This window comes from Carassius carassius, chromosome 3, assembly GCF_963082965.1.
Source record: "Carassius carassius chromosome 3, fCarCar2.1, whole genome shotgun sequence".
In the NCBI taxonomy this organism is placed as follows: domain Eukaryota; kingdom Metazoa; phylum Chordata; class Actinopteri; order Cypriniformes; family Cyprinidae; genus Carassius; species Carassius carassius.
In genome coordinates, this window is record NC_081757.1 from 2,837,327 (window position 1) to 2,863,813 (window position 26,487).

The following is a 26,487-nucleotide window of genomic DNA, read 5'->3' on the forward strand; positions in this document are numbered from 1 at the left end:
TATTAGTTTTATTCAATAATGTTCAATAATATGTCTTCCATAGACTTATAGAAATAGATACAGATTCTATTGCAAATGCAGGGCTTAGAGTGTATGCAGAATAGAGTATTAAGAGTAACAGTGAGTTAATAAATACTAAACAGGAATCATCCTCCTCATCATGTCTTTTTCATTTAAATTTTTAATGTGTCCAGTAAATATTGGTTCATGCATGACTGTATTGTGTTGTTCCTTCAGATGTGCCATTTCCATCCAAGTTGTCCAGTTTATGTCTTTTCGTCTTGTGACATGGGGAAGCCAAAGTTTGAGCGATTCTGTTGAGACTGTCCTGGTGGTTATTGGTTTCTGTAGCTATAAAAATTAAAAATAGTGTCATCGTGGCTTTGACTGGAAGACCTTTGCTTTGTCTTGGATTGGAAGACAAGAAAAAAAGTAATATGGTTTAGATTCCTTTCTTTTGGAAGACTCAATTACAATAAATTGGATAATCCATGCAGAACATACAAAAATTATGGAATTCCTCTGATATAAAGCAGACTCTCATTGTCCAAAAGCAAATCTTTTTAGTATCCACACAGTTTAGTGTGTACATTTTGTGTGTTACGTCGACAGCAACTAACCAGCAGTCAGTTTTGCTGCTGTAGATTCCAACCAGTGTCCATCGAGGATAAAAGATCATGACCTCTGTTGTCTGGTAGAGCAGGGATCAATGTTCATGACACAGACCAAGAGTTCTGGCCTATCGATCTTCATCACTGGTTGTGTTGTTGATCTTCCCAAAGTAAGCTAAACTGTGACTGTTTGCTCCACAAACTTAAGTGGCAACTCATATCCACAGTTTCAGCATTTTATACCAAAAAGGCAAAGAAAACGAACAACAACAGACATGATCTTTTTAAGGGACACAAAAACTGCACCCACACACATTTTAGACAGTAAAAACAGTTAACATTGGTTTATGTTTCATATGATAAAAGTGTCTGAAGAGACAGAACAAGTTGGTACTGGAGCCACTTCTATTTAAACTTTGGCCATTCACAGATAACAATAAATAAATAATAAGCATTATTATGGAAATATTTACTTTCCAATTGAATTTTTTGGGAAGCCAAAAAGAATGGAGATTGGGAAGCCAAAGTTTGAGTTCTATTGAGTTTTACAGTAAAAGTCATTCAAATTGGTCCATGTTACATGAATAAAGATTTTATTTAAACTTTGGCCATTCAAAAGAATAATTTTTTTATAAATAAAATTTTTATCATTATACTTTTATTCAATTTAAAATAATAAAACAAGTAAATACACTAAGTTTATTTAAAAACAAACAAAACAAAAACTGCACTTGTGACTGCATTTCAGATAATTTCACATGAAATTGACCCCGGGGAGACACATTCTCCACAAAAATCATATCTCTATACAGCCACATAAACAGCGGTTAAACTCTAAACCAAAGGTTACCTCCCGGGGACCATGGGAGAACACTGATTATCCTGAAGCTGGGATGGAGCTGAGGAACTCCAATTTTTAAAGGTCACCCTCTCAACACACATCTGCTGAGAGACTAAGACCCCACTGCTGTGTATGCAATGCAGATGTGGTGTGAGTCTGTGCGTTTAAAATGAGATTCTCTCCCTCTCGTGTTCTCTCTCACACACACACACACACACACAGGCAATGACATTCAGCTGAGGGGAAGCGTGGTACATTTGCACAGTGCTGCTGTGAGGGCTAAGAGATGTGTCCTGGGGGATGAGACTTTGGTCGAAACATGGGAGGAGGGTTGAGTTTTTGTCTTTTATGCTGCATTGCAGATACCGGGTTGGGGCTACTCCTCAAAGTCACACACACACAGAAAGCAATTACAGACACTGACAATCAGTAAATACAAGGACTCTGCAGCTTAACAATTCTCTTATGTAAAATAATCACACCACTGCTCTCAATTTAAAGTGATTGACCCTTCAGGATCCACCTAACAGACGCAGTAAATTACGCTTTAACAGGTAAGTATGTACTTTGATGTCTGGAAAAATTGGTGTTGTTTACATGCACTAATGCTAATGCTGTTGGGCTTAAGTCTGATTGTCTTTTAAAAGCCCAGATAGCAACATAAAATATGTATATATGACACAGCAAACCACTCTAAAAAACAAACAAGCCAATACACAATTTTTTAAATGTGCTGCATTATAGACTGTATGGAAGCCCATTTCCACCATTGTATAAAAATAAAAAAGTTTAATTGTGACTTTTCATCTCCAAATTCAGATTTTTTCCCTTTCATTTGCGAGGTTACATCATGCAATTTTGACTTTTCTCAGAATTGCGTGATATTTCTTCGCTATTGCAAGTTATAAAGTCAGAAGTGAGAGATACAAGCTTGAAACTGTGGAATTCAGAAATGGAAGTCGGAATTGCGGGATATTTTAATTCTAATTATAAATCTGACTTTTTTTTCCTCGCAATTCTGACTTAATATCGTGCAATTCTCACATTATAACAATTCTGACAATTTATATCTTGCAATTGTGTGAAATATATACTCGCAGTTGCAAGAAAAAAAGTCGGGATTGTCAGATTAAAGGTGCTCTAAGTGATGTCACACATTTTTTAGGCCAAAACATTTTTTGTCACATCCAGCAAACATCTCCTCACTATCCGCTAGCTGCTTGTCCCCTGAACACACTGTAAAAAAACGGGGTCTCTCTAGACACCACAGGCTCCACAAACAACAAGAAAAACAAACTGGGCTCACCCGCACCATGAAACATAACAAACTGTTCCAGCCAATAACCGACAAGAAAGATTAGGGGGTGGGGTTTGGGGGGTTAGTGCACGGATGAGGAGGAGGGAGGGTCTAGCTAGCCTCCGTTTTGTTTGACAACAATTTGAGCGTAAACAAGAAGTTACGACTCCCGGCATCGCTTAGAACACCTTTAAAAGTTGCAATTACCATATTTATTTTTATTCAGTGGTGGAAACAATCTTCTGTAAAACACACCACTAACAGCAAACAATACAAACGTAGATGCTTAGGTACTTCCTAAAAATGTAGACTGATGCACATATACAAAAAAATAAAAACAATGCATATAAGAAGCTAAAAAAATGACAGTGAATTTACATGATTTGCTATAGTGATGATGTGTGTCAGCATGATGCTAAGAAATTAGCAACAACGAGTCACTGTCATTGTGGAATTTAGCCTCAGCTCACGTTTATCGTGACATTACAGCAGCGCTCAACTCATGAGGCATGTGAGAGAACTTAAGCAGCATTTTATGCATATAATGTGTCAACAATGCTGACTCATTCAATATTCAATACAAAGTGAATGTCGCAAGGTTTGCTACACGAGGACAGAGTGATTGAAAATATTTCTAAACACAGCTCCAGAAATGTCTGATTTCAAACCACGTGGTTTTAAGGTTTGTTAAGGTTTTTGCTATTCAGACCTAATTTGATTCAGAAATGGCAAAAACTACAAAAACAACAGAACAAAGCAGATTTCTGCTGCTTGTCTGAACAAAACCAATAAATCTGTATTTTTTAATCAATTTGAAATAAACCAGAGGGAAAAGTAACATTGTTTTTAAAAGCTTTTATCTTTTTTTGGTGATGGGAATTGGGGGGACCTCACAGTGTTGATGTTACATTTAATTATTTCATTAAGCACTAATACCGATGAGCAGTGCATACTATCATTTGCACAAAGCTTTCTAATTGCACATTGTTAATATTACTGCTTTAGTAATCAATTTTATGCGCAATATGTGTAACATAAACACTGTAAGTCGCCACCCAATATATCAGTGTAAAGAAAGATCAATCTGTTAATATCCTGATTATAATTGCACAGACTAACTCTGTCCCATAACTCAACATAACAACATTATTTAACATCTTTATGACCTTGCACCCCAAATACTCATCAGCTGACTATATGAGTAAATATGGCAATTACAATAAACAAATAGATTCACAAATGCAATGCAATGAGAGACATATGCATGAGTGATGTCCAACACAAACACTGACCAGGACATTTAAAGAAAATAAGAAGCATAAAAATAAGAAATGTGATGCACAAAAATGTCAGTTTAGCAAATTTAGAAAACTGTACTTTACAAGGTCATCTCTACCTGCGTATACACTTGGAGTGTTTTAATGCCTTGGCTCTTCTGAAAAGCATTAGCCCTTAGCTTTCATCTTCTGGCCTCTGTGTTTATGGCTGAAAAAATAGCAGTGAAATTGAAAGATAAGCACTTAGCTGTGCACAGAGAGTGGTTTCATTAAAATAATAGTTACACCACCCGATCTGGCCCTTATGTGCATGCCAAATATATTAAAGCAAGGAAAGTGACCAATTTTCTTTTCTCTAACATTATGTTGTACAGGCGTTCACAATCATCTCAAACTGACCCAAAGCAAACCATTATGATGTTATGGTGTCAATTAGACATATCTAAAGTAATGAGCAGTATAAATATCTCCTTTTATATTGGATTAGAAAGCCCTTACAATTACAAGAGCCTTTTTATTGAGTAAGTTAGCACAAGCCCTTCCATGACATTTAGAAGTCTGAAATGCTAGAAGTGAGACATTTTAAAGCAACTATCAATTTCATGGTCTAATTGTGATTAAACCGAATGAATAAACCATGGGATACTAATCAAAGCACAATTGTGGCTTCATACGACATTGCCTTTATCATTAATTTAACCTTTGCAGTCTGGTCTGGATTTTGTTTCAGCATGGCAACGAGTTGCTAATTCAGAAGTTTTTTGTCTTACACTGCCTTTGTTAACTTTTTCTTGTCTGTGATTACAGCATTATGGACCTTTAAAACTTTACCCGTATAGCCCTTCAGATAACATAGAAGCTCAAATTTAAATGATGTGAAACTTAAGAAAAGTTAGAGTCTGAGATTAGCATTGCTACTTGCAAAACAAACCATAGTTTATGATGAAAATCAAGATGTAGTCTTATTGATGTGTACCCAGAAGCTACAGAATGAGATTTTTGAGCATTGAGCAATGAGCATTTTGATTCAGCCCTCCTGAAAAACAATCTGCTCGGGACGTTAACCGCAAACACTAACTTCTGTTATGGGGATTGTGAATTACCTGCGGGCGCTGCTGTGATTTGCAGTAAGGAAACCGTAATCTTGGAAATATTGACATCCTGATCTAAATGAGAAAGAATTTAGTAAATATTCCAGAAGTCTCAAATTTCTTTAGCTATTTCCACTTTGGTCTTAATAACTTTGTTTCACCTAATAATGCATTGCTGGAGGGGACTGAATCTATAATTATCACAGATATAATTTCCTCAAAACCAGGTGCACGGTATGAGAAATGATTCAACTCAGCAGGAGAAAAGTTAGATTTTTTGCACTTTGTTTAAGCTTTGCACTTGATATCACAGTGAAGACATAACCAGCGAGGGAATGTACTCTGATACAACTATACCGGAACCGGAAAAAACTTTAGATTAAAAATCAAAAGCCAGCTAAAATACTTCCTATTAATTATGTATCTAAATAGGGAAGATTTTCATCCTCCAAAATTGTATCATGCCCTACCATTTAAAAGTTTGGGGTCAGTAAGATGTATATATATATATATATATATATATATAAAACAATGTTATTCAGCAAGGATGCATTAAATTAATCAATTAATAATCAGCAGCAAAATATTAAGCAGTATTGTATACTTAATCAAATAAATGCATTGGTGAGCATAAGAGACTTGTTTCAAACACATACAAAAAGATAAATAAAATAAATATTACCAACCCCAAACTTTTGATTGGTAGTGCATTACTAAATCATATTTCTATAATGTAGGTGATATGCATGAAAACATTATTAGAAATATTACTGCAAAGGCGGAAATGCAATCAGGTTCCTCATAGCACTCAGAACACATTTTCATTTCTCAAAACCTCCGGAGGTGAGAGGTTACAGGTCTGTTTGGACTCTCTGTGAAAGGTTTCCCAAAATGATTCCCTCTGAGCTCCTCCGGGTCCAATTCCCCCATTTTATCAGAAGAAAATAAAGCAGAATTGGACCTTTTCAGCACTTGTGTTGTTTCATTTGGCTGGGTGAAGTGTCTCTGCTCTCAGGCAAATGTAATAGAATATAACTGAATGTAGGGACATGAACTTTGGGAAACTTGCAGCCTTAGTAGTCAGCATATCTACTTTGAGAAACCCTGCTCTAAGGAAACACACATGCTAAAAAGAGAGGAGAAAGAGTGCAGCTGTACCGATATTGCTCTCTGGGCATATCGCAATGAGAAAAACAACGGCTTATCATAACAAAAAGAAACAATAATGCCGCCCTACTGCCTCTGTTATGAGTCACCTTACAAATTGTATTGTATTACTGTTCACCACACGTGCACACACACACACACACACACACACACACACACACACACACACACGTCCAGCCTCCACAGACTCATCAGCACAGGAGCCAATGAGCAAAAAAAAGGTTTGCACTGCCTAAGGTCGAATTACGCTAAACATCTTAAGAGGAGGGGAAGTTTTATTTGTTTTGTTATTTGGTGTGTGTGTGTGTGTGTGTGTGTGGCACCCTAACTGGTCCACGAGAGAGTGTGTGTGGGGCTTTTCCTGTGTTGTGAAGTGGAAAATGGCCTCTGTGTCTCAAACTAATCAAAGCGCAGAAGAGGTAGAGAAGGGACAGGAGATTACAAACAAGGCTTAGAGACGACGGGGGATCTCTGTAAAAAAAAAATTCGGGGAATTTCGGGGAAACTATGAATGCTTGAACAAAGGAAACAGAGGGTTTAAAAGACAAGCACGATTCGCTTCACAAGAGGAAGTGTTTCTTCTTGAAATACTAAAAAAGCAGAGGAAGACAAAGATCCTTTCTTTCAGGAGTTTGTGTTCTCGCAAAAGCGACGCCGTCACATTCTGAGCCCAGACCGCTGCGGTTATTATTGCTCGGTATTCCCTTGATTAAGGAGCAGGAGAGACCGAAAGGAAGTGCGGTGGTCATTAGAACTGTTGGCAAGGGTCTCTTGAGCCCTGGTTTGTTGTTGGAAATGTCAAAGCTCTGAGGGTCAGTGGAGGGACTACAAACATTGTTTGTACCAGACCTCCTGTGCCACTGCGAAGAGTTTCTTCTACTGCCGCTAGGAGGCTGTGGGGGCTGGAAGCACGTGGTCTTTCTTGCTGTTTTTATGGATGGGGGAGTCAGATGTTTTGGCCGTTTTCCTAGGTGGGCTTTGCTCAGCAACATCATGTAGCGATGGTTCCCTGTACATGGCAACTGGAGAGACAGAAGAAGAAGAAAGACGCTTAAAGGCACAAATTTTAAAAATACCTCTGCATTCTTTTGTCCATACAAAACAGTTTTATTCAAAACAACACTGGACTTAGCTAATATCTTCATGTTCCACAGAAGACGGCACAATATGATTAATGATGATAAAACCTTTATTTTTGGGTCAGTGAAAGTTTTTGAAATAAATAAAAAAATGCATTCAGAAAGGATGCACTAAATTAATCAAAAGTGACTGTAATGGCATTTATAATGCTACGAAATATTTAAATTTAATATATATCCTATTATGTTAAACTAATCTTCAGGACTCTTTGATGAACTTAAAGTTTAATATAATATGTAAATAAAATGTATGATGGTTACCACAATAATATTAAATATAAATTTTTCAACATAATAATACAATTTAGTTTTTCTTAAACACCGCATCAACGTAATCGAGTGATCTCTGTATAATTGTGTGACACTGAAAACTTGCTTCAGCTTTGCCATCACAGAACTAAATTACATGTTATAATATATTAAAGTTAAAAACAGTTATTTCAAATCGTAAAAATATTTCCCAATAATACTGTTTTAACTGTATTTTAATAAAAAAAAATTAATATATTTATATGCAGCATTGGTGTGCATAAGATACTTATTTTAGAAAGATTTAAAAATATATATAAAAAAACGATAATTTAAAAAATCTATATAAAAAAAAATCTCATCCCACACTTTTGCATTGTAATGTCCACACACGACAAAGAAATAATAATAGTTATTATGAATAATAACATACCCTCTATGAGCTTGGGCAGGAAGTGGGCCGCTCCTTTAGTCTTTTTGACCCGATTTCCTTTCATGACCTGTCCGTCCCGGTTAATGCCAATGTACCAGGCCCGACCCGACTGCGTTTGACGGTACAAGATCGAGGAGTATGTGACATAGTAGTTCTCAAACACACACTCCTTAAACTTGCATTCCGGCGTGAAATGTTCCTGTAACAGAGATGCACACATATTCCCAGACAATGAGTTAACCATAATAACAGACTGATGTGTTTATATGTAGCCTGTACTCTGAGTTCTCAAATGGGCCTCGCATTGCAATTTCAGGAGAGTGTACCGAGGAACAGTAAATGAGGAAAGCGAAATCCCATTACCCATGACATATTTATGAAACACATGCGTCCTGTTCAGGTGAACATAAGTGTTGCAGTGTAATCTCTGCCACAAGCCCAAACACAGCCAAACTCTCTGCTGGAGATAGCAGCCTGTCAGTAAGAAAACACCAACATCTCTCTTTTAGTCTTTCTTTCTTTCTCTCTCTCTCTCTCTACCCTGTCATTTTGTAACCTTGTCAGGGAACAAACCAATTTCCAGGATTGATTGGGATCCTTGGTGTGACTGGTGAGCAGAGCAGCTGAATAAAGGGTTTACTCCTCTTCCTCTCTCTCTCTTGGACTTAAGTGTTTGTTTTGAAACACTCCCCTCTGTCACCAAAGAAAAATTAAGCCTTCTTCATTAAACAGATTCATAATTTACCTGGTTTAATTGCATATCTGTAATTAAACTGTGTCAATTTGGGCATTTGATCTTTCCTGATGCATTTGATAATCTTGCTCATGTCTTAAAAGTGTACTATTAAAGATAAGCATGTCATGGATAACAACCATAATACATTAAATATTTAAAGTTATTTAAAACTATAAATAAATGCATTAATATGATAATGAATAATTTCTTTATTTTTGCATTACGGGAAAACATTTTTTTCAGTGGTCATATTTTTCAGTCCGCGAACACCTTAAAAATAGCTCAGCAATAGCTTTTAGCTGTCAAACTGCTTTTTTTTTGTTCAGGTTTAATTGCATCTCGGATTAATTCGCTTTTTGATCTTCCTGATGCTTTTGATATTTTCTCCTGTCTTAAAGCATGCTATGAAATAAAGCGTTTCATTAATAATAATAATTTTCATCATCATCGCTAATTCTAATGATTATGTAAATATTAATATCTTAATATAAAACTTAAGATAATGAATAAAATGCATTAATATAATACATTTAATTATGACATTTAATAATGAAATGTAATTGCTTTTATAGGATGCTTATAACAATTTTTAGTAGACATATTGTTTTTCCAACTTTCATCTAGGCTTGAACTGGATATTAAACACCATTCAGCATAAGGAGCTCTGCCAACTTTAATTAATTAATTGTCAAATTTAATTGAATTGGAGTTTCCAGCTGACAGTAGATGATGGAGTATAAGTGTGTGTCTGTGCAATAAAATTAAATGCGGGGAATTTCTAAAACACTTGAGAAACAGTCATATATAATACCTGCTGAATTTGACAATAATTAGGAGCTCCTGTATAGGCAGAGCCATCATCAGGACGGGACGATGTTATCCTGGACCCTTTGAGGCAAACTAAGGTCATCTACTTAATCAGGTGGCATTAAAACCATACAAATAGCTATTAACTTCAACATGAAGAGAAATCTGTTCTCCATGAAGGAGAAGAGGGATTAGGTTGACCTCTAGCAGTCTCTGCAGTGCTCTGATTCTCCAGCAGGTGTCAGAGCAGCACACGAGGCTCAGTGAGTGTACACATAACTTGTCTTCATTCCTCACTGCTTCACTGCTCTGCCACTTTCCCTGGCTTAAAAAACACAAGTTTTACACACCACAGCACAGGCTCTCTCACTTTATTTTTTCCTCTCTCCCCTGCCTTTTTAATCTAGGATTGTGCGATTTAGGGAAATCTGATGATTACAGAAGGATTTTAGTCATGTTATGTTACATGAACTAATGAAGATGCCGGATGCTTGAGAGTCTGCTGAATCCTCTGAATCCCCTAGCAATCAGGACGGAGGACTGGCATTTTGACAGGAGAGCTGCCTCATCAGCCTCTTAGACAGCCACAACATTTAAAGGGATAGCTCACTCACAAATATATATCTCCTCATATCATTCCAAAGCTGCACACCTTTGCTTTTCGGTGGAACACAAAGAACGCTTTTTCCGACTTTGAATACAGTGACATATGGACTCCTCTTTTTGTTGTCCCTTTTGGAGCATGACAGATGAGAACTTTATGAACTATAGCTGAATATAACCCATCTACATAAAGATACTTCATACTTCAAAAACCCTGCTCTTGTGTTTCATAACAGCATATGGGTTTAAAACAACAAAGGGGTGAGTAAATACTGACAGAATACTGAAGATTTCAGAAGATACTGATCTATCTATCTATCTGTCTGTCTGTCTTTCTGTCTGTCTGTCTGTCTGTCTGTCTGTCTCTATCTGTCTGTCTGTCTTTCTGTCTGTCTGTCTGTCTGTCTTTCTGTCTGTCTGTCTGCCTTTCTGTCTGTCTGTCTTTCTGTCTGTCTGTCTATCTATCTGACCTATTATTTGCACAATTCAAATAAAACATATTAAACAATAGTTCAAAAGACATTTATACACTATAGCCAATATCTACTCACTAATTTGGCATTTGTTGAGTGTTCATTTTGGAACCTGAGTGTAAAGAAAGATGGAAAAGAAGAAAGTTGGATGACAGAAGAAACAATAGAGGGATAAGAAGAAAGACTGAGACTGTGGCAATCATGTCAGAACCATAAAATCTTCTACAGAGCACCACACATACACACTCAGACACACACTTACAGTGAAAAGTGCTTGCTTTCACATTAACTTTTCACTGCTGTGGCTGTAAAATCTGTAACTAGTAGGGGTGAATTGATTTCATGTAAGACCGCAGCAAAACGTCAATGAGAATTTCCTCTAAATAAAAGCCAGTATAAGACTTTGATGTAGCTGGATAGATGTGTGCACAGGTATGAAGCAATCAAAAAACTGCTTACTGAGAGTGGGTTTAACACACCAGTGAGCATTGACAAGTTTGCAGAACGACAGGAGCACGAGGAAGACATCCGATGAACTTCAAGGTGGGAGAAGATGAAATGAATGATTTGGTAGCTAATAAATATAGGATAAATAAACAGACGTTTTTTTTTGCAGTCTCTCGGTCCATAGTAATGATTAGTCAAATTAATTGCAATTCATTTCAAAGAGCAAAAACATGCTGTTGTGTTGTAATGAGATCTAATGAGATTGTAATTGCAGAGGCCAGCAATAACACCTTGTATTTGACAGCACTAAAAATAAAGCAAGCAGCCGTGTTTTCTTTCTTTTACCACTTGAGACAGATTACAAAACTTCCTCAAGCGCAGGTCTGAGAACAGCTCTGCACACTGCTGTTCTCACGGAGGCCACTACAAGACTGACAGCAGACTGGTCCCAGTTCAGCACGAGTGGTGGGTTTCCTTGGCCGAACACCTGCTCGTCCCTGCACTGCTGACATCACAACAGCTGTAGCGGCGTGTTCGTCCTCTGTCTCTCTCCTTGGCTGGACCCAGCCGAGCGTTTGGGGAATTTCCAAAACAATATAACACAACATGCACCTTCAAGACAACTCCCTTGCTCTTTTCTCCTTCGGCACATTATTGGTGGTCGCTTACACACAGGCATTATAGGGACAGTACCCTGTAATGAAAAATCTGCTGAGAGTTTACTCACCCTCAGTCCATCCAAGATGTAGATGAATGTGTTTCGTCCTCAGAACCGATTTAGATTAAATTTTGTTTTACATCACCAATGGATTCTCTGCAGTGAGTTGGTGTTGTCAGATGTTTTTAAATTCAAACCTTTGCTTCTGGCCAACATCTGAGTCTATAATCCATAACAACACATCCTCTAGTGAAAATGTCCATCTTCTATTGTCCTCTCACATTAAAATGCACCGACATATTTGTTTACTATTCTGGAATGTTTTTGTGTTGAATCTGTGCATATTTCTCTCCTGATTTAAATGAGATGATTTGGAGAAAGCAATATTATGGACAGCTGGAAACAACGGTTTGAAGATAAAAACATTTTAATGATGGATTTGTTTATTACAAACACTCAGAATTTCACTTCACAAGCCATTAATTGATGGACTGGAGACATGCGGATTACTTGTGGATCGTTGTGATGTTTTTATCAGCTGTTTAGACCCTCGTTTTGGCGGCATCCATTCACTGCAGAAGATCCAATGGTGAGTAAGTGATGTTATGCTTCATGCAATTTCTTCAAATCTGTCCTGATGAAAAGACAAACTCATTTAAGTCTAGGATGGCCAAGAGTACATTTTAAGTGTGAACTACTCCTTTAAGTTTTTTGACTTGAAGAAGAGGGAAAAGACTGCTGACTCAATGAGGAACAATCAAGTGCATTTTAAACAGGGAGGGCAAGGTCACAAGTGTTTGTGTGAGGAGACGGAGGGAGTGCAGGTGTGTACAAAAAGGAAAAAGAAAAGTGTGTGTGTGGACATGTTTGTGTGGACTAGGTGGTCTAAGGTCAGCTAGAATCATTCGGGATCAGCAGTTAGACTAATTATTTCATCAGTGTGGGTGTGTGGGGACCTGGGGCTCGGATCAAGGTGTGTGAGTGTCAACGCCAGGGTGCTGAGGGCCAGAAGCAGAAACACCCTCTACTTGAAATGAGTAATAATCCTGCCAGAACTACAGGCCACAGCAAAACACACACACACACACACACACACACACCCTGACATATGCTCCCTCGAGTCTGCAGCTCATCCACTCCAAGTCTTTGGCTTATTAAGGGTGTCCAGTCATGCTTACAAAAATCATTTCCAACTGCACGCATGTGACTCAGCAGAATATGCATCACAAATCCACACAATTATCCAGAAGACAACACTATTATCATTATACAGAGCTTGTCAGAACAGTGTGCAAATAACAGCACCAACACACTGTGGAACCTGAAACCATTATTGAAGATTATGTACTGTATGTAATGCTCATTTCAATTCAGTAGAAAATGTTACACATTAAAGGGATAGTTCACCCAAAAATTAAATGTTCCAAATATTTTTTTTCTTTGGGACATAAAATATATTTACAGAGCCCAGCACATGACATGCAAGAAAAATAAATAAATTTTCAGCTGGATTTACTAATTCGTTCCCTCAATGTACTAAAATGTGCATACGATTACTATTGCGTTCCCTCGATTTGATAAATCATGCACACGATTTAGCAAATCGTGCACGAAAGTGAACGAAAAAGTAAATCGAGGGAACGAATTAGTAAATCGAGGGAACGCAATAGTAAATCGAGGGAACGCAATAGTAAATCGAGGGAACGAAATAGTAAATCGAGGGAATGCAATAGTAAATCGAGGGAACGAAATAGTAAATCGAGGGAACGAAATAGTAAATCGAGGGAACACAATAGTAAATCGAGGGAACGAAATAGTAAATCGAGGGAACGCAATAGTAAATCGAGGGAACGCAATAGTAAATCGAGGGAACACAATAGTAAATCAAGGGAACGAAATAGTAAATCGAGGGAACGAAATAGTAAATCGAGGGAATGCAATAGTAAATCGAGGGAACGCAATAGTAAATCGAGGGAACGCAATAGTAAATCGAGGGAACGCAATAGTAAATCGGGGGAACGAAATAGTAAATCGAGGGAACGAAATAGTAAATCAAGGGAATGCAATAGTAAATCGAGGGTACGAATTAGTAAATCGAGTGAACAAAATAGTAAATCGAGAGAACGCAATAGTAAATCGAGTGCACGTTTTAGTACATTGAGGGAACGAATTAGTAAATCGTGCACACGATTTAGCCTAATATTTTTTCCTGCATGTCATGTGTGTGGCACCGTAGATATTTGAGATTATCTGTGTTTTTTTGTCCATACAATAGAAGTCAATGGTTATCAAAATGGTTTGAGTACCAACATCTTATTATGTGCAGAGAAAGGAAGCTATCCAGATTTAGAATGACATGAGGGTGAGTAAAAAGTGACAGAGGTTTCATTTTGGGGTAAACTATTCCTTTAGAAATACACTGAGTTATCTGAATGGTGTAATTTCACATGGGATGAAGACCGTATTCATAATAGTGTTCTATGAAAAGTGCTTTTATTAAAGGGATAGTTCACCCAAAAATGAAAACTCTGTCATTAATGGCTCACCCTCATGTTGTTCCACACCTGTAAAACCTCTTTTCATCTTCAGAACACAAATTAATATATAATTTTTGATGCAATCTGAGAGCTCTCTGACCCTCCCATAGACAGCAAGAATTTAACCATGATCAACATGCAGCAACTTATCAAAGACCTCAGCAAAATAGTCCACATCACATCAGGGTTCAACCCTAGAAAACCCGAGAATGTAATTAACATTATCATTGTTGTTCTAGTAGACAGTGCACACTTACTGAACATAAACAAACTTGATTACGTTGATTACATTCTGGGGTACTTTCCAAAATGGTGGAAGATGGTGACTAGGGGAGAAGAACTGCAGAGTAAATTATGCTATTATTGTTTTCTTTGTGCACAAATAGTATTCTTGTAGTGTCGTAAAATTATGGTTGAACCCCTTATGTCACGTGGACTATTGCTACATTTCTGTGCATTGATCGTGGTAATATCCTTGCTTTCTATGGAGAGTCAGAGAGCTCTCAGATTTAATCAAAAATATCTTAATTTGTGTTCCGAAGATGAACGAAGGTCTTACAGGTTTGGAACGACATGAGGGTGAGTAATTAATGACAGAATTTTCTCTTTGGGTGAACTAACCCTTTAAAGTACAGGAATAACTGCCATGATAAAACTAGCTGAACTCTGAACTCATCTTGATTTGAAATGTTTTACATCTGGGCCCACTCTCCATCCTTTGTCTGGGCTTTTCATGTGAACTAAAGTGACCTGTCCTGATTGCAGTGCAATCGGGAAGAGGAAGGACAGGAAGCAAAATGTGAAAAAAGCCAAAAGGAAAATAGGAAAGAGAAAGAGAAAGGGAATAGGCATGCAACAGAAATGGAAGGGAAACTAAAAAGAGAATGTATACCTCGAATGTGTGATACAGTATGTCATGTCCACTGTATTAAATGGCTTAAACCAAGTATCTTTTAAAACTTTGTCATGAAAAATCTGGTCAGTTCAACTAAATCTGCCCCAATTCTGTCAGGTCAGCTCTATCAGTGCAAATCAGTGTGTGTGCACGCTGTTTTATTCCCACCTTCTCTCTCCCTCTCTTTTTGTTCCTGGCCCAGGAGGGCTTGAGTGTTGAGGAGTGTTGAGTTTAAAAAAATGGGTCAGGTTATAGAGACAAAGCACTATTTTTACCGGAAAGCAATTTCCAGTGGTCCCTTACAGGTAACACGGCACACAGCAATGACACAGAGTTTTTCCAAACACCTTAACCTTTACATACAACTCTCACCGGACCTAACTTCAGACAGGAATGAACAATGAGAGAAAGGTAAACAGGACAATGACAGAACAATGACAGAACAGATATGAGACAAAGGCAGAAAAAGAGAAACAAATGACAGTGATAAATGCTAAAATGAAATGAGAATGAAATTGAATGATGAGCGCAATCCCATGGGCTGTGCTTTGCGTGTCTTCTCTTGTCAATCCATCTCTCACTATATTTCTTACTATGGAGGATAGAGCCCTTTTTCTTCCAGTGAGACACCCTGCTGGCCTGCATGTACTTCTCTATCCCTATCTCTCATGAACTGTTCAGCTTCTTCATATTCCTCTTATACCTCATAATTCTGTCAGATGAGGAAGATGACGGCCAGATTACTACAGTATATCATCATGCTTCACTAAAAAGCACACACTAACGAGACAGCTGAGCAGAGGATCATGGGAAAGACCTCTCAGTGGCACATTAATTAGTGTTTCAACACTTTTAAACGTAAGGTTAGAAATTTCATTTTGAGGCTTTATCAGGGGTTGAAAAGTGAACATAGTGAACCATGTGCAAAAAACGGTAAGAGTGAACATACTGTAACGTTTACGTCAAGAGCATGAAGATAATACAATTTAGACTTATAATAAGATCTCCAGACGATGAAGGTAAGCATACAGTAAGCATTCACAACAGTAGTTAATATCTGTGGGGGACACTATACTACTGTATTTATATATATATTGGCTTTAAAGATCCAGTTTTTAAAGGTACCACATTCTCAAAAAATCTGGTCTCATTTTAAAATGAATTAATTGTAAATTAAAATTACACCTTAAATACACCTTAAAAAAGGTGGTATCCACACAATTATATTCCTTCTTAGAGAAAAATGGTATATGTGAGGATTTCCAGTCAGGATTTAGACCGTATCATAGTACTGAGACTGCTCTTCTTAGAGTTACAAATGATCTGCTCTTATCATCTGATCGTGGGTGTATCTCTCTATTAGTTTTATTGGATCTTAGTGCTGCGTTTGACACAATTGACCACAACATTCTTTTGCATAGACTTGAATACTTTGTTGGCATCAGTGGAAGTGCATTAGCATGGTTTAAATCGTACTTATATGACCGCCATCAGTTCGTAGCAGTGAACGAAGATGTATCCTATCGATCACAAGTGCAGTATGGAGTACCTCAAGGCTCAGTACTAGGGCCGCTACTCTTCACGCTTTATATGTTACCCTTGGGAGATATCATCAGGAAACATGGTGTTAGCTTTCACTGTTATGCTGATGATACTCAGCTCTATATTTCTTCGCAGCCCGGTGAAACACACCAATTTGAAAAACTAATGGATTGCATAGTCGATATAAAAAACTGGATGATGAGTAATTTCTTACTGCTAAATTCTGAAAAAACAGAGGTGTTAATTATAGGACCTAAAAACTCTGCTTGTAATAACCTAGAACACTGTCTAAGACTTGATGGTTGCTCTGTCAATTCTTCATCATCAGTTAGGAACCTAGGTGTGCTACTTGATCGCAATCTTTCCTTAGAAAGCCACGTTTCTAGCATTTGTAAAACTGCATTTTTCCATCTCAAAAATATATCTAAAAATTACGGCCTATGCTCTCAATGTCAAATGCAGAAATGTTAATCCATGCATTTATGACCTCAAGGTTAGATTATTGTAATGCTTTATTGGGTGGTTGTTCTGCACGCTTAGTAAACAAACTACAGCTAGTCCAAAATGCAGCAGCAAGAGTTCTTACTAGAACCAGGAAGTATGACCATATTAGCCCGGTCCTGTCAACACTGCACTGGCTCCCTATCATGCATCGCATAGATTTTAAAATATTGCTTATTACTTATAAAGCCCTGAATGGTTTAGCACCTCAGTATTTGAATGAGCTCCTTTTACATTATAATCCTCTACGTCCGCAAAACTCAGGCAATTTGATAATACCTAGAATATCAAAATCAACTGCAGGCGGCAGATCCTTTTCCTATTTGGCGCCCAAACTCTGGAATAACCTACCTAACATTGTTCGGGAGGCAGACACACTCTTGCAGTTTAAATCTAGATTAAAGACCCATCTCTTTAACCTGGCATACACATAACATACTAATATGCTTTTATTATCCAAATCCGTTAAAGGATTTTTAGGCTGCATTAATTAGGTAAACTGGAACCGGAAACACTTCCCATAACAACCTATTTACTTGCTACATCATTAGAAGAATGGCATCTACGCTAATATTTGTCTGTTTCTCTCTTGTTCCGAGGTCACCGTGGCCACCAGATCCAGTCTGTGTCCAGATCAGAGGGTCACTGCAGTCACCCGGATCCAGTACGTATCCAGACCAGATGGTGGATCAGCACCTAGAAAGGACCTCTACATCCCTGAAAGACAGCGGAGACCAGGACAACTAGAGCCCCAGATACAGATCCCCTGTAAAGACCTTGTCTCAGAGGAGCACCAGGACAAGACCACAGGAAACAGATGATTCTTCTGCACAATCTGACTTTGCTGCAGTCTGGAATTGAACTACTGGTTTCGTCTGGTCAGAGGAGAACTGGCCCCCCAACTGAGCCTGGTTTCTCCCAAGGTTTTTTTCTCCATTCTGTCACCGATGGAGTTTCGGTTCCTTGCCGCTGTCACCTCTGGCTTGCTTAGTTGGGGACACTTCATCTACAGCGATATCGTTGACTTGATTGCAAATAAATGCACAGACACTATTTAACTGAACAGAGATGACATAACTGAATCCAATGATGAACTGCCTTTAACTCTCATTTTTTGCATTATTGACACTGTTTTCCTAATGAATGTTGTTCAGTTGCTTTGACGCAATGTATTTTGTTTAAAGCGCTATATAAATAAAGGTGACATTGACATTGACATTAACAACACCTTAAAATTCAATGGCCAATTTCATTATGGATATAGATTTCTAGTACTAGCTCTAAAATATTTTATCAGGCAGAAATTGAGAATAAAACCCAGTAGATTATGAACAGCTTGAAAAGTTATAGGGCCTTCCCATTATGTTGTGGACAATGGGAGAATCAAAATAGATAGGAACCTCTAGTTTAACAACCACATAGCAACAATAGAACACAACACTCAGAACACTCTAGCATCTGCATAGTAACAATCGTAAAATCACCTTGGCAACAACATAATTGTGTGACAGTAACTAAAGACGGTAAGAGGAGACCGAGAGACCTGCAAGAATACAGGGTGAGAGCATGACTGAGATAGTAGAAGCTGAGCGAGCATGAGGAAGAGAGAGAGAGAGAGACAGAGAGAAGAGGCTGTAGGTGTGTGTGTGAATGATTTAGTCCCCGTGGAGGGCAGTGTCCGAGTGGGTCAGCCACTGGAAAACATGAATTATTGATTGGCTCAGAGTTCAGGGCAGGTGTGTGTGACAGAGAGAGGCCATGTGTTCAGGGACATCAGATCCTACAACACATGCACACAGAGGTGCATTTGTGGTAGAGCATGAACGAATCCCGTCTTGCAACACAAACACTTGCACTTCCATTTTTGTGGAAAATAAGGTAACACTCACTCACTTAAGCGTCTACAAGACTCCACCTACTGTAACACATTCATTAACCAATAACTGGAAGAATCTGAGAGATCTGTCAAACCATATACAGTACATATCAAAGCCATCAGAACTCACTTTCAAAGCATTAGTTAACACAAATGTACTATAATAAAACCCTGGTTAATTTTCACAAGGGGTGAGTGTCTTAAAGTTAAAATGTTTAAATACTGTATGCTTCCTAAAACACTAGGGTAGAGTGGGGGGGAAACGCCAACCACGCCTTGGTACAAATAAAATTTTTGTTAAAAATCCTAATAACATGAAAACTATGGACATTTTTCATACTTGATTTATAATTTATGTCATTGTCACCAAAACTATGATAACTTTTCTGAACACATTTAACTTTTGTTTCAGAGAACACATTACACACTCTTTAAGGGGGGGTGTTTTCCCACACTCTACCTTACATTAAATGAATTTGTAGTCTTCATAAGATAGGCAAAAAGTACACAGATAACCTTCTACTTCCTCCTAGATTCTGCATTGTGCATGAGATGGACTCCCATGAGGCCATGGGAGAGGAGTTGTGAAAGGTCACATGACAAACTCAACATGGTGGATGTACATATTGTATATAGAGCATGCCTGTACATTTTAATGGTTAGGAAGTTTGTTCCAAATCAAATGCTTGCTCAGACAGTATGCAATTTCAGATGCACCTTGATTCAATCCAGGGAAAATAACTTGTTTAGCTTTGTGTATTCTTCTCATGGCACAGTACACAGCAGGCAATGAGTCATTCCTCACATAACATTTCAAAAGTCAACAATATGTGTTTTGGTTCTATTGTTTCAGAATATTTTAAAGTTCAGGAGCAAGCTGTCTCCAGTTTTGTGTTTGAACTGCGTCTTGTGGCAAGCTTCACGGGCTTCACACTAGTCTCTCTGGTTTAAAATATCATGCTAAAAAAGATGAAAGTTAGGAATGAAAGTTAGGACACCGGTAGAGCGCTTTCAATGCTTCAGACTACGGCAGAGAAGAGAGAAAAGAAAGAAAAGAGGTCGCTCTGCACAAGGTTTTCTAGGATAGGGATTTTCTCTCTTTTTTTCAGGTATGGTCATTTCCCTCTGTGGAAAATGGGTCGACTTTCTTCCCATGAGGAGAACACATTCTCTACAGATGCTCTCATTACTAGAGTAGAGAAAAAAAGAGAGATAGAAAGTGCATTCGTGCTCCTTTGTGTGAGAGGAAGTTAATGAGTTGGTTGCTTATTGTGTTCAAAACTTAGGGACAGTTGTCATTTTTGTAATAACTGATATATATATATATATATATATAGTTTAGAAGATGCATAGCTAAGAAAAATTGAGATCTTTTTGAAATCTAACACTACTGTATTTGTGTGCAGACAGAATTTGGTTTGATATTCTGATATCCATGCCATGTGATAATTCATACATTTTAAGAGCACTTAATGGGGGCACAGTACATCATGTAGGTCTTTACACCTCTCTTAGTCTCATCGTCTTACTTTAAAGAGTGTTAGGAATTTCAAAGATGAAAAGAATACTCTTTTCTTCTCCAAATGAGAGAGAGTGGATCAGACAATAGAGAGAAGAGAGAAGAAAGGCTGCTCTATACTGCAAAGCAATGCATCTCTTAGCAGAAGCATGTCTTACTCACACGAGTAGAGAGAAAATAGGCCAGACTAATGGAGTGTGTCACAGAGAACTGAGGCCAACAGTACTCACACTCACTGTCTGAGGACAAACGCACACAACAGTTAACTTCATTAGCAGCACCTGATACATAATGAAAGATCATGTTGCAATGTGTGTGGCTTGCTTAAGCATATAATACAGTGGAGACCCAACGTCTGAGACAACATTAAAATCTGGGATTTAAAATCTGCAGTTTTAGGATGTTAAAAACGTTTATACATAAGGACATTATAAAATAAAATGAATACGAAATATTTACGATTAATTAAATAGAATAAGATAAAAAAACATTATACACACTACCGATCAAATTTGGAATAAATTAGTTTAAAAAAAATGTTTTTGAAAAAAATCTAATACTCACCAAGGCTGCATTTATTTGATTAAAAATACAGTAAAAACAGTAATATTGTGACCTATTATTACAAATACAAATTTGCTGTTTTAATATAAGTATATTTTATGGATTTTATTCATGTGATGGTGAAGCTGAATTTTCAGCAGCCGTTATTCCTGTATTTAGTATCATATGATACTTCAAAATGCTTATAGGAATCATTTGTCATAAATGTCTTCAGTGTCACTTTTGATCAATTAAGTCATTTAAATGTATTATTTTTGTAATCTTACATACTGGTAGTGTAGTAATGTTTCCACAAAAATATTAAGCAGTAAAAACGTTGCCAATAATAAGAAATGTTTCTTGAAAACCAAATCAGCATATTTGAATGATTTCTGAGGGATCGTGTGACACTGAAAACTGAAACTATACCTTCACAGGAAAAAACTATGTTAAAATATTTTGAAATACAATTTTGTAATAATATTATACTATTATAATATATAATACTATTTTTTTTTTGCATTGTATTTTTTATCAAATAAATGCAGCTTTGGTGAGCATAATGGAAACAAATCAAAAATATTTAATTCCAAACTTTTGACTGGTACAGTAGCATGTACTGTAAGTTTGACAAACATTTGATTCTGCGGTCATTAAAACAATTTTCAATTCAACAGTATTTGGTTTAGAAAACTGCAGAAGAAAAGCTTTTTCACTGCTGGACTGCTGGACATTTGGCCTCTACTGCATGTCATTTTAACCATGATAAGATGTGTTAGGACAGGTCTTTAAAGATTTGTAACCTACTGATGCGTATGATGTGTGCTGTAGACTTACTGATGTGTAGAGGTAGCCCTCGCTGTTCATGCCTATGTAGAGTCCCGTCTTGGTGCTCTGGATGGCCACTATCCTCAGACCCACAGGAATCAAGTTGAACAGCACTGCAATTCAGAGAGAGAGAGATTTTAAACATCAGTGTGGACGCTCTGAAATTTAGCTCGATATGAAATAAATGACGAACAATTCTCAATACTTCTTTTTCAACGTGCTATGAAGGATGATAAATTCTCTCCAGTGCACCTAAGGTGAAACACACCCCCAAAACTGACAGTTTCAGCAGAAATCTCCTGAAATTACAGACCCCAGTGAAATGAGCTTTCAGATTCGGCGAGGCACATTAAAGAGAAACAGAGAAATCTCCTTACACCTCGCTCTTTGTTCTTCCATCATTCTGCCAGCCGTAGCCAACAGGATTTCTACTGTTTCCAAAACTGGGATGTTAGCTTGAGGCGTGTGCATTCGGCACCGGGACGGTTGCGTGTGCTTATTCATGAGCCTTTTGAGCTGCAGATGAGAGTGTGTCTGTTTTGGTGTGGAGTGTTGACCGATGGGACCGTTGAGGAGAAACGTCTTGAGCGACATGTTGACTTTAGCAGCATTGACAAATGCCTCGTGGCAAAGTGTCTCCACGGGAGCGATGCAGATTTGAGCTGCACCCTCCTAGTGTTGTGACAACCCCGCGAGCATGACAATGCAGACCTCATCTGAACCCCAAACCTTACAGCCTTAAAATAAAATAAAATAAATATATTATTCCACTGTCATGCAGCAACTCAGACAAGAACATTTAATATTTATAATATTTAGCAAAATATCAAAAGCAATAAAATCAAATGAAATAAAATACAATAAAATTAAAATGACTTGCATCATAATAATGCTAAAATAAAATAAAAATGACTTGCATCATAATCAAATCAGATCAAATTGATATATTATTCCACTGTCTTGGGGCAAGGCAGACAAGACATTGTAATAGTTATAATATTTAGCAAATTAACGTAAAGCAATAAAATTGAATGAAATAAAATATAATAGAATAAAAACAACTTCCATTAAAATAAAATAAAATAAAATAAAATAAAATAAAATAAAATAAAATAAAATAAAATAAAATAAAATAAAATAAAATAAAATAAAATAAAATAAAATAAAAACAACTTCCATTAAAATAAAATAAAATAAAAACAACTTCCATTAAAATAAAACAAAACAAAACAAAACAAAATAAAATAAAATAAAATAAATATTTTACTGTCTTGTCTGATAGTAATGCTGTGGCATCAAATTATGATTCAGATTACAAGCTACAAGATATATGCATAATATAAGTAGTAAAACTGTTTTTGATCAGATGGGATCTTTCAGATTAGCATCAAATCTGCTAGTGATAGCTGAACTAACTCTACCAAGCTTTTAACTGTGCTCTCAGATTCAATTAATGCTCATCCAATGATAATTAAACACCTCAAGCCATTAAACAACATTTGCTCGTCACCATAATGAAATAAGTTGCCGCTAGAAAAAAATAAATAATAAAAATAAAACTTTCAACCTCAAGTTATGCACTTGGCTCAGTGTGTATGAGCGTCGGTGTGTTTACATGTTGTGTCTTGTCACCCTGAAGCATCGCTACAAAGATTGACTGTCAATCTTTATTTATTGCCTAGGTGACTTTTGGAGACACAAAGAAATGGATGGCAACCTTAGGTCTGCCTCTGTCAAAGTCCATCTGTGCTTGGCATTATGGTAGAAGGGTCAGGGCATAAAACTGGCCTGTCGTTCATCCTCTCTCTCTCTCTCTCTCCCTATTACGAAGAATCTTTTCTTTCTTTTTTCAATATGCCTCAGCGGCACACTGTGTTAGTACACTGTCAACAGCTCTGACATCTCGTTGTCTGTTAAAGACCTTCAGAGTTTCTCCCTCTTCCTTTCTCCTTCCCTCCTGGGCGGGTTGAAGGGAAGTCATTAAATGTTAGTATGACATTAGTAAAACTTTCTGAGCGTTTGAGTGTTCTTGAGGGGGCTGTGCTGAGGAAATGATATCTGCTGTATGTTTTATCTCTAGTTGACCGTATCTGCCAGATGCTTCTGAAAAATGTCTATGACCAGATGCTGGACTTATTATAGGATAAAACTAATAGTTTTTCTTTTGCCTTTGTTCAACTTGACTTTTAGTTATGTTTTTTTTTCTGTCTAGACACTGACCTCACACCATCTTTTCTGTTTCACTGCTTTCATGTTCTCTTTGGTTAACCTTTTCTGTGTGCCAAAAAAAGATGCCAGAATCTTGCTCTTTTAGAATCGCTCTCTTTTTATCTCCTACTGGCCATATACACACAGCAGTTGGCCTGGCAGTCCACTGGCTCCGCCTTGGTCTGTCGTAGATCATCATAAAGTTGCACATGTAGATATACAGTTTTTCATAGCATTCCACCCACACAAAGAACAATAACGAAGAGGAATCACTCCTATATTTACATGCTGTTATTCCTCCCACACCTTTGCGGTGTCTATGTGGCCTCCGAGGCATGGAGAAGGTGATGCAAAAAGTAGGGGGAAAAATGCCGTAATAAGGAATCAAATTCATTTGCAAAGAAACCAACTCCACCTGACTCTCTCTCTCTCTTCTTTTCAAGTGTAAGTACTTGAGCAAGGGTGAAATGCATGATCAGCTCAAGATGTTCATTGGCTGAAGGTGAGAGCGCGCGCACACACACACACACACACACACACACACACACACGTTTGTTTTTGTGAAAAGTGGGTTCATCCCATAGGTGTAATGGTTTTTATACTGTACAAACTGTATATTCTATGGCCCTACACCTAACCCTAACCCTCACAGGAAACTTTGTGCATTTTTACTTTCTCAAAAAAACTCATTCTGTATGATTTATAAGCGTTTTGAAAAATGGGGACATGGATTATGTCCTCATAAGTCACCCTCTCCTTGTAATACCTGTGTCATACCCATGTCATTATACAGAGTTGTGTCCTGATATGACACAAAACCAAGAGCACACACACACAGAACAGAAAGCGTCTCATCATTCCTCTCCTGTATTGCTCATTAAGACATTACATAATCAACTTGTGTTTCAAGTGAAGATGAAAATGAAAGCAGGGGCGCCAGTCCGTCAGGCTGCATTCCCTTCCCTCCAAGGGGGCACAAACTCTGTGATGGAACACCTATCACTGCTATAGCAGCTGTTCTTTTGGCTTTGTTGAGAACTGCCGACAAGCACTGTGCCATCTGGGGACCTGGTGCTAATCTATGTAGAACTACAAAGCTTGCTTGAATAATAAAAAAATGTTGTTCTGTATCTTAAAGCATGCAGGTGAGTTGGAGAACATGAACATGAACCCCCATTCTGAAGAGAGAAAGGATCACAGAGATTACTAATATTTTCACAATTACTGAGCATTTTTGCACTGAGCTTATGCATGCAAATTGAGTTTTTACAATGGCTTTCAGTCAGTTCAGGCCTGGTTCTGATGCCAGTATAAAGATCATAGAGGTGCATGATGGGAACGTGTGAGACACAAACTAGAGATTTTCTCTATTGTGATCTTGAGCTGGACTCGTCACTTAGTAAACTGTTGCTTTACATGCTAACCAACGGTGGACGTTTCCAAATGGAGACTATCGGGATGGATCAAGTTGTCTGTCCGTTTAATGATGGAGTTGTAAATCATTATAACAGAGGGGTTCCAGATATGAATCAGAGCATGTTAATTATTTATGCTCTCTCCGTGCTGATTTGGCAGTTTTTTGGGACTAATTAGCATACGCCGCAGTGTGCTGCATAGAGAGCAGCTTCACCAAGACCCCCTCACTGCTAATGAGAGGGCACACCTCTTACATCTGACCTCAGTCAAAGAGACAGACAGAGAGAGAGAGAGAGAGACAGACAGAGAGAGAGAATGAGAGAGAGAGAGAGAGAGAGAGAGAGGGATGGATGAATGTGTGTAGCAGAGGTCTGTCAATTCTCTATTTATTCTTGATCCTGTTACACAGCAAATGTGAAAACCCACTGCAAAACAGAGGAATGAGCATGCACTATTAAATGTTAACTTTTCCGAATAAGAAGCTTTAACATGGAACCTTTCAAGTGCACAAAATATTCTTTACACTGTAAAAAAAAAAAAGGTAAATGACTGGCAGCTACAGCTGCCAAACAAAAACTGTAAAATTAAAGTAAAATATCATAATTAAAACAAGGAAAAACCTGTTTTATTATTTTTGCACTTTTTTTAAATTTATTATTTTTGCACTTTATTTAAAATAAGATATTTTACTTTAAATTTACTTATTTAATTTATTTTAAGTTTTTGTCTAGCAGCCGTAGCTCCAAATCATTGACCATTTTTTTTTTTACAATATAGATCATTAAAATGCTAT

The 26,487-nt window shown here is 37.5% G+C and overlaps 1 protein-coding gene across 1 annotated transcript in view; it reads right to left on the reverse strand.

Moving 5' to 3' along the window:
- Positions 1-5,779: 5,779 nt before the first annotated feature.
- LOC132116239 (fibroblast growth factor 11-like) overlaps positions 5,780-26,487 on the reverse strand; it is a 52,247-nt gene continuing 31,539 nt past the window's right edge. The window contains exons 3-5 of the mRNA XM_059524971.1: positions 22,080-22,183; positions 8,106-8,304; positions 5,780-7,306 (exon numbers count right to left, since the gene is read on the reverse strand). Of these exons, the coding sequence (XP_059380954.1) occupies positions 7,170-7,306; positions 8,106-8,304; positions 22,080-22,183 (440 nt within the window). The 3' untranslated portion in view covers positions 5,780-7,169. The remainder of the gene's footprint in view (positions 7,307-8,105; positions 8,305-22,079; positions 22,184-26,487) is intronic.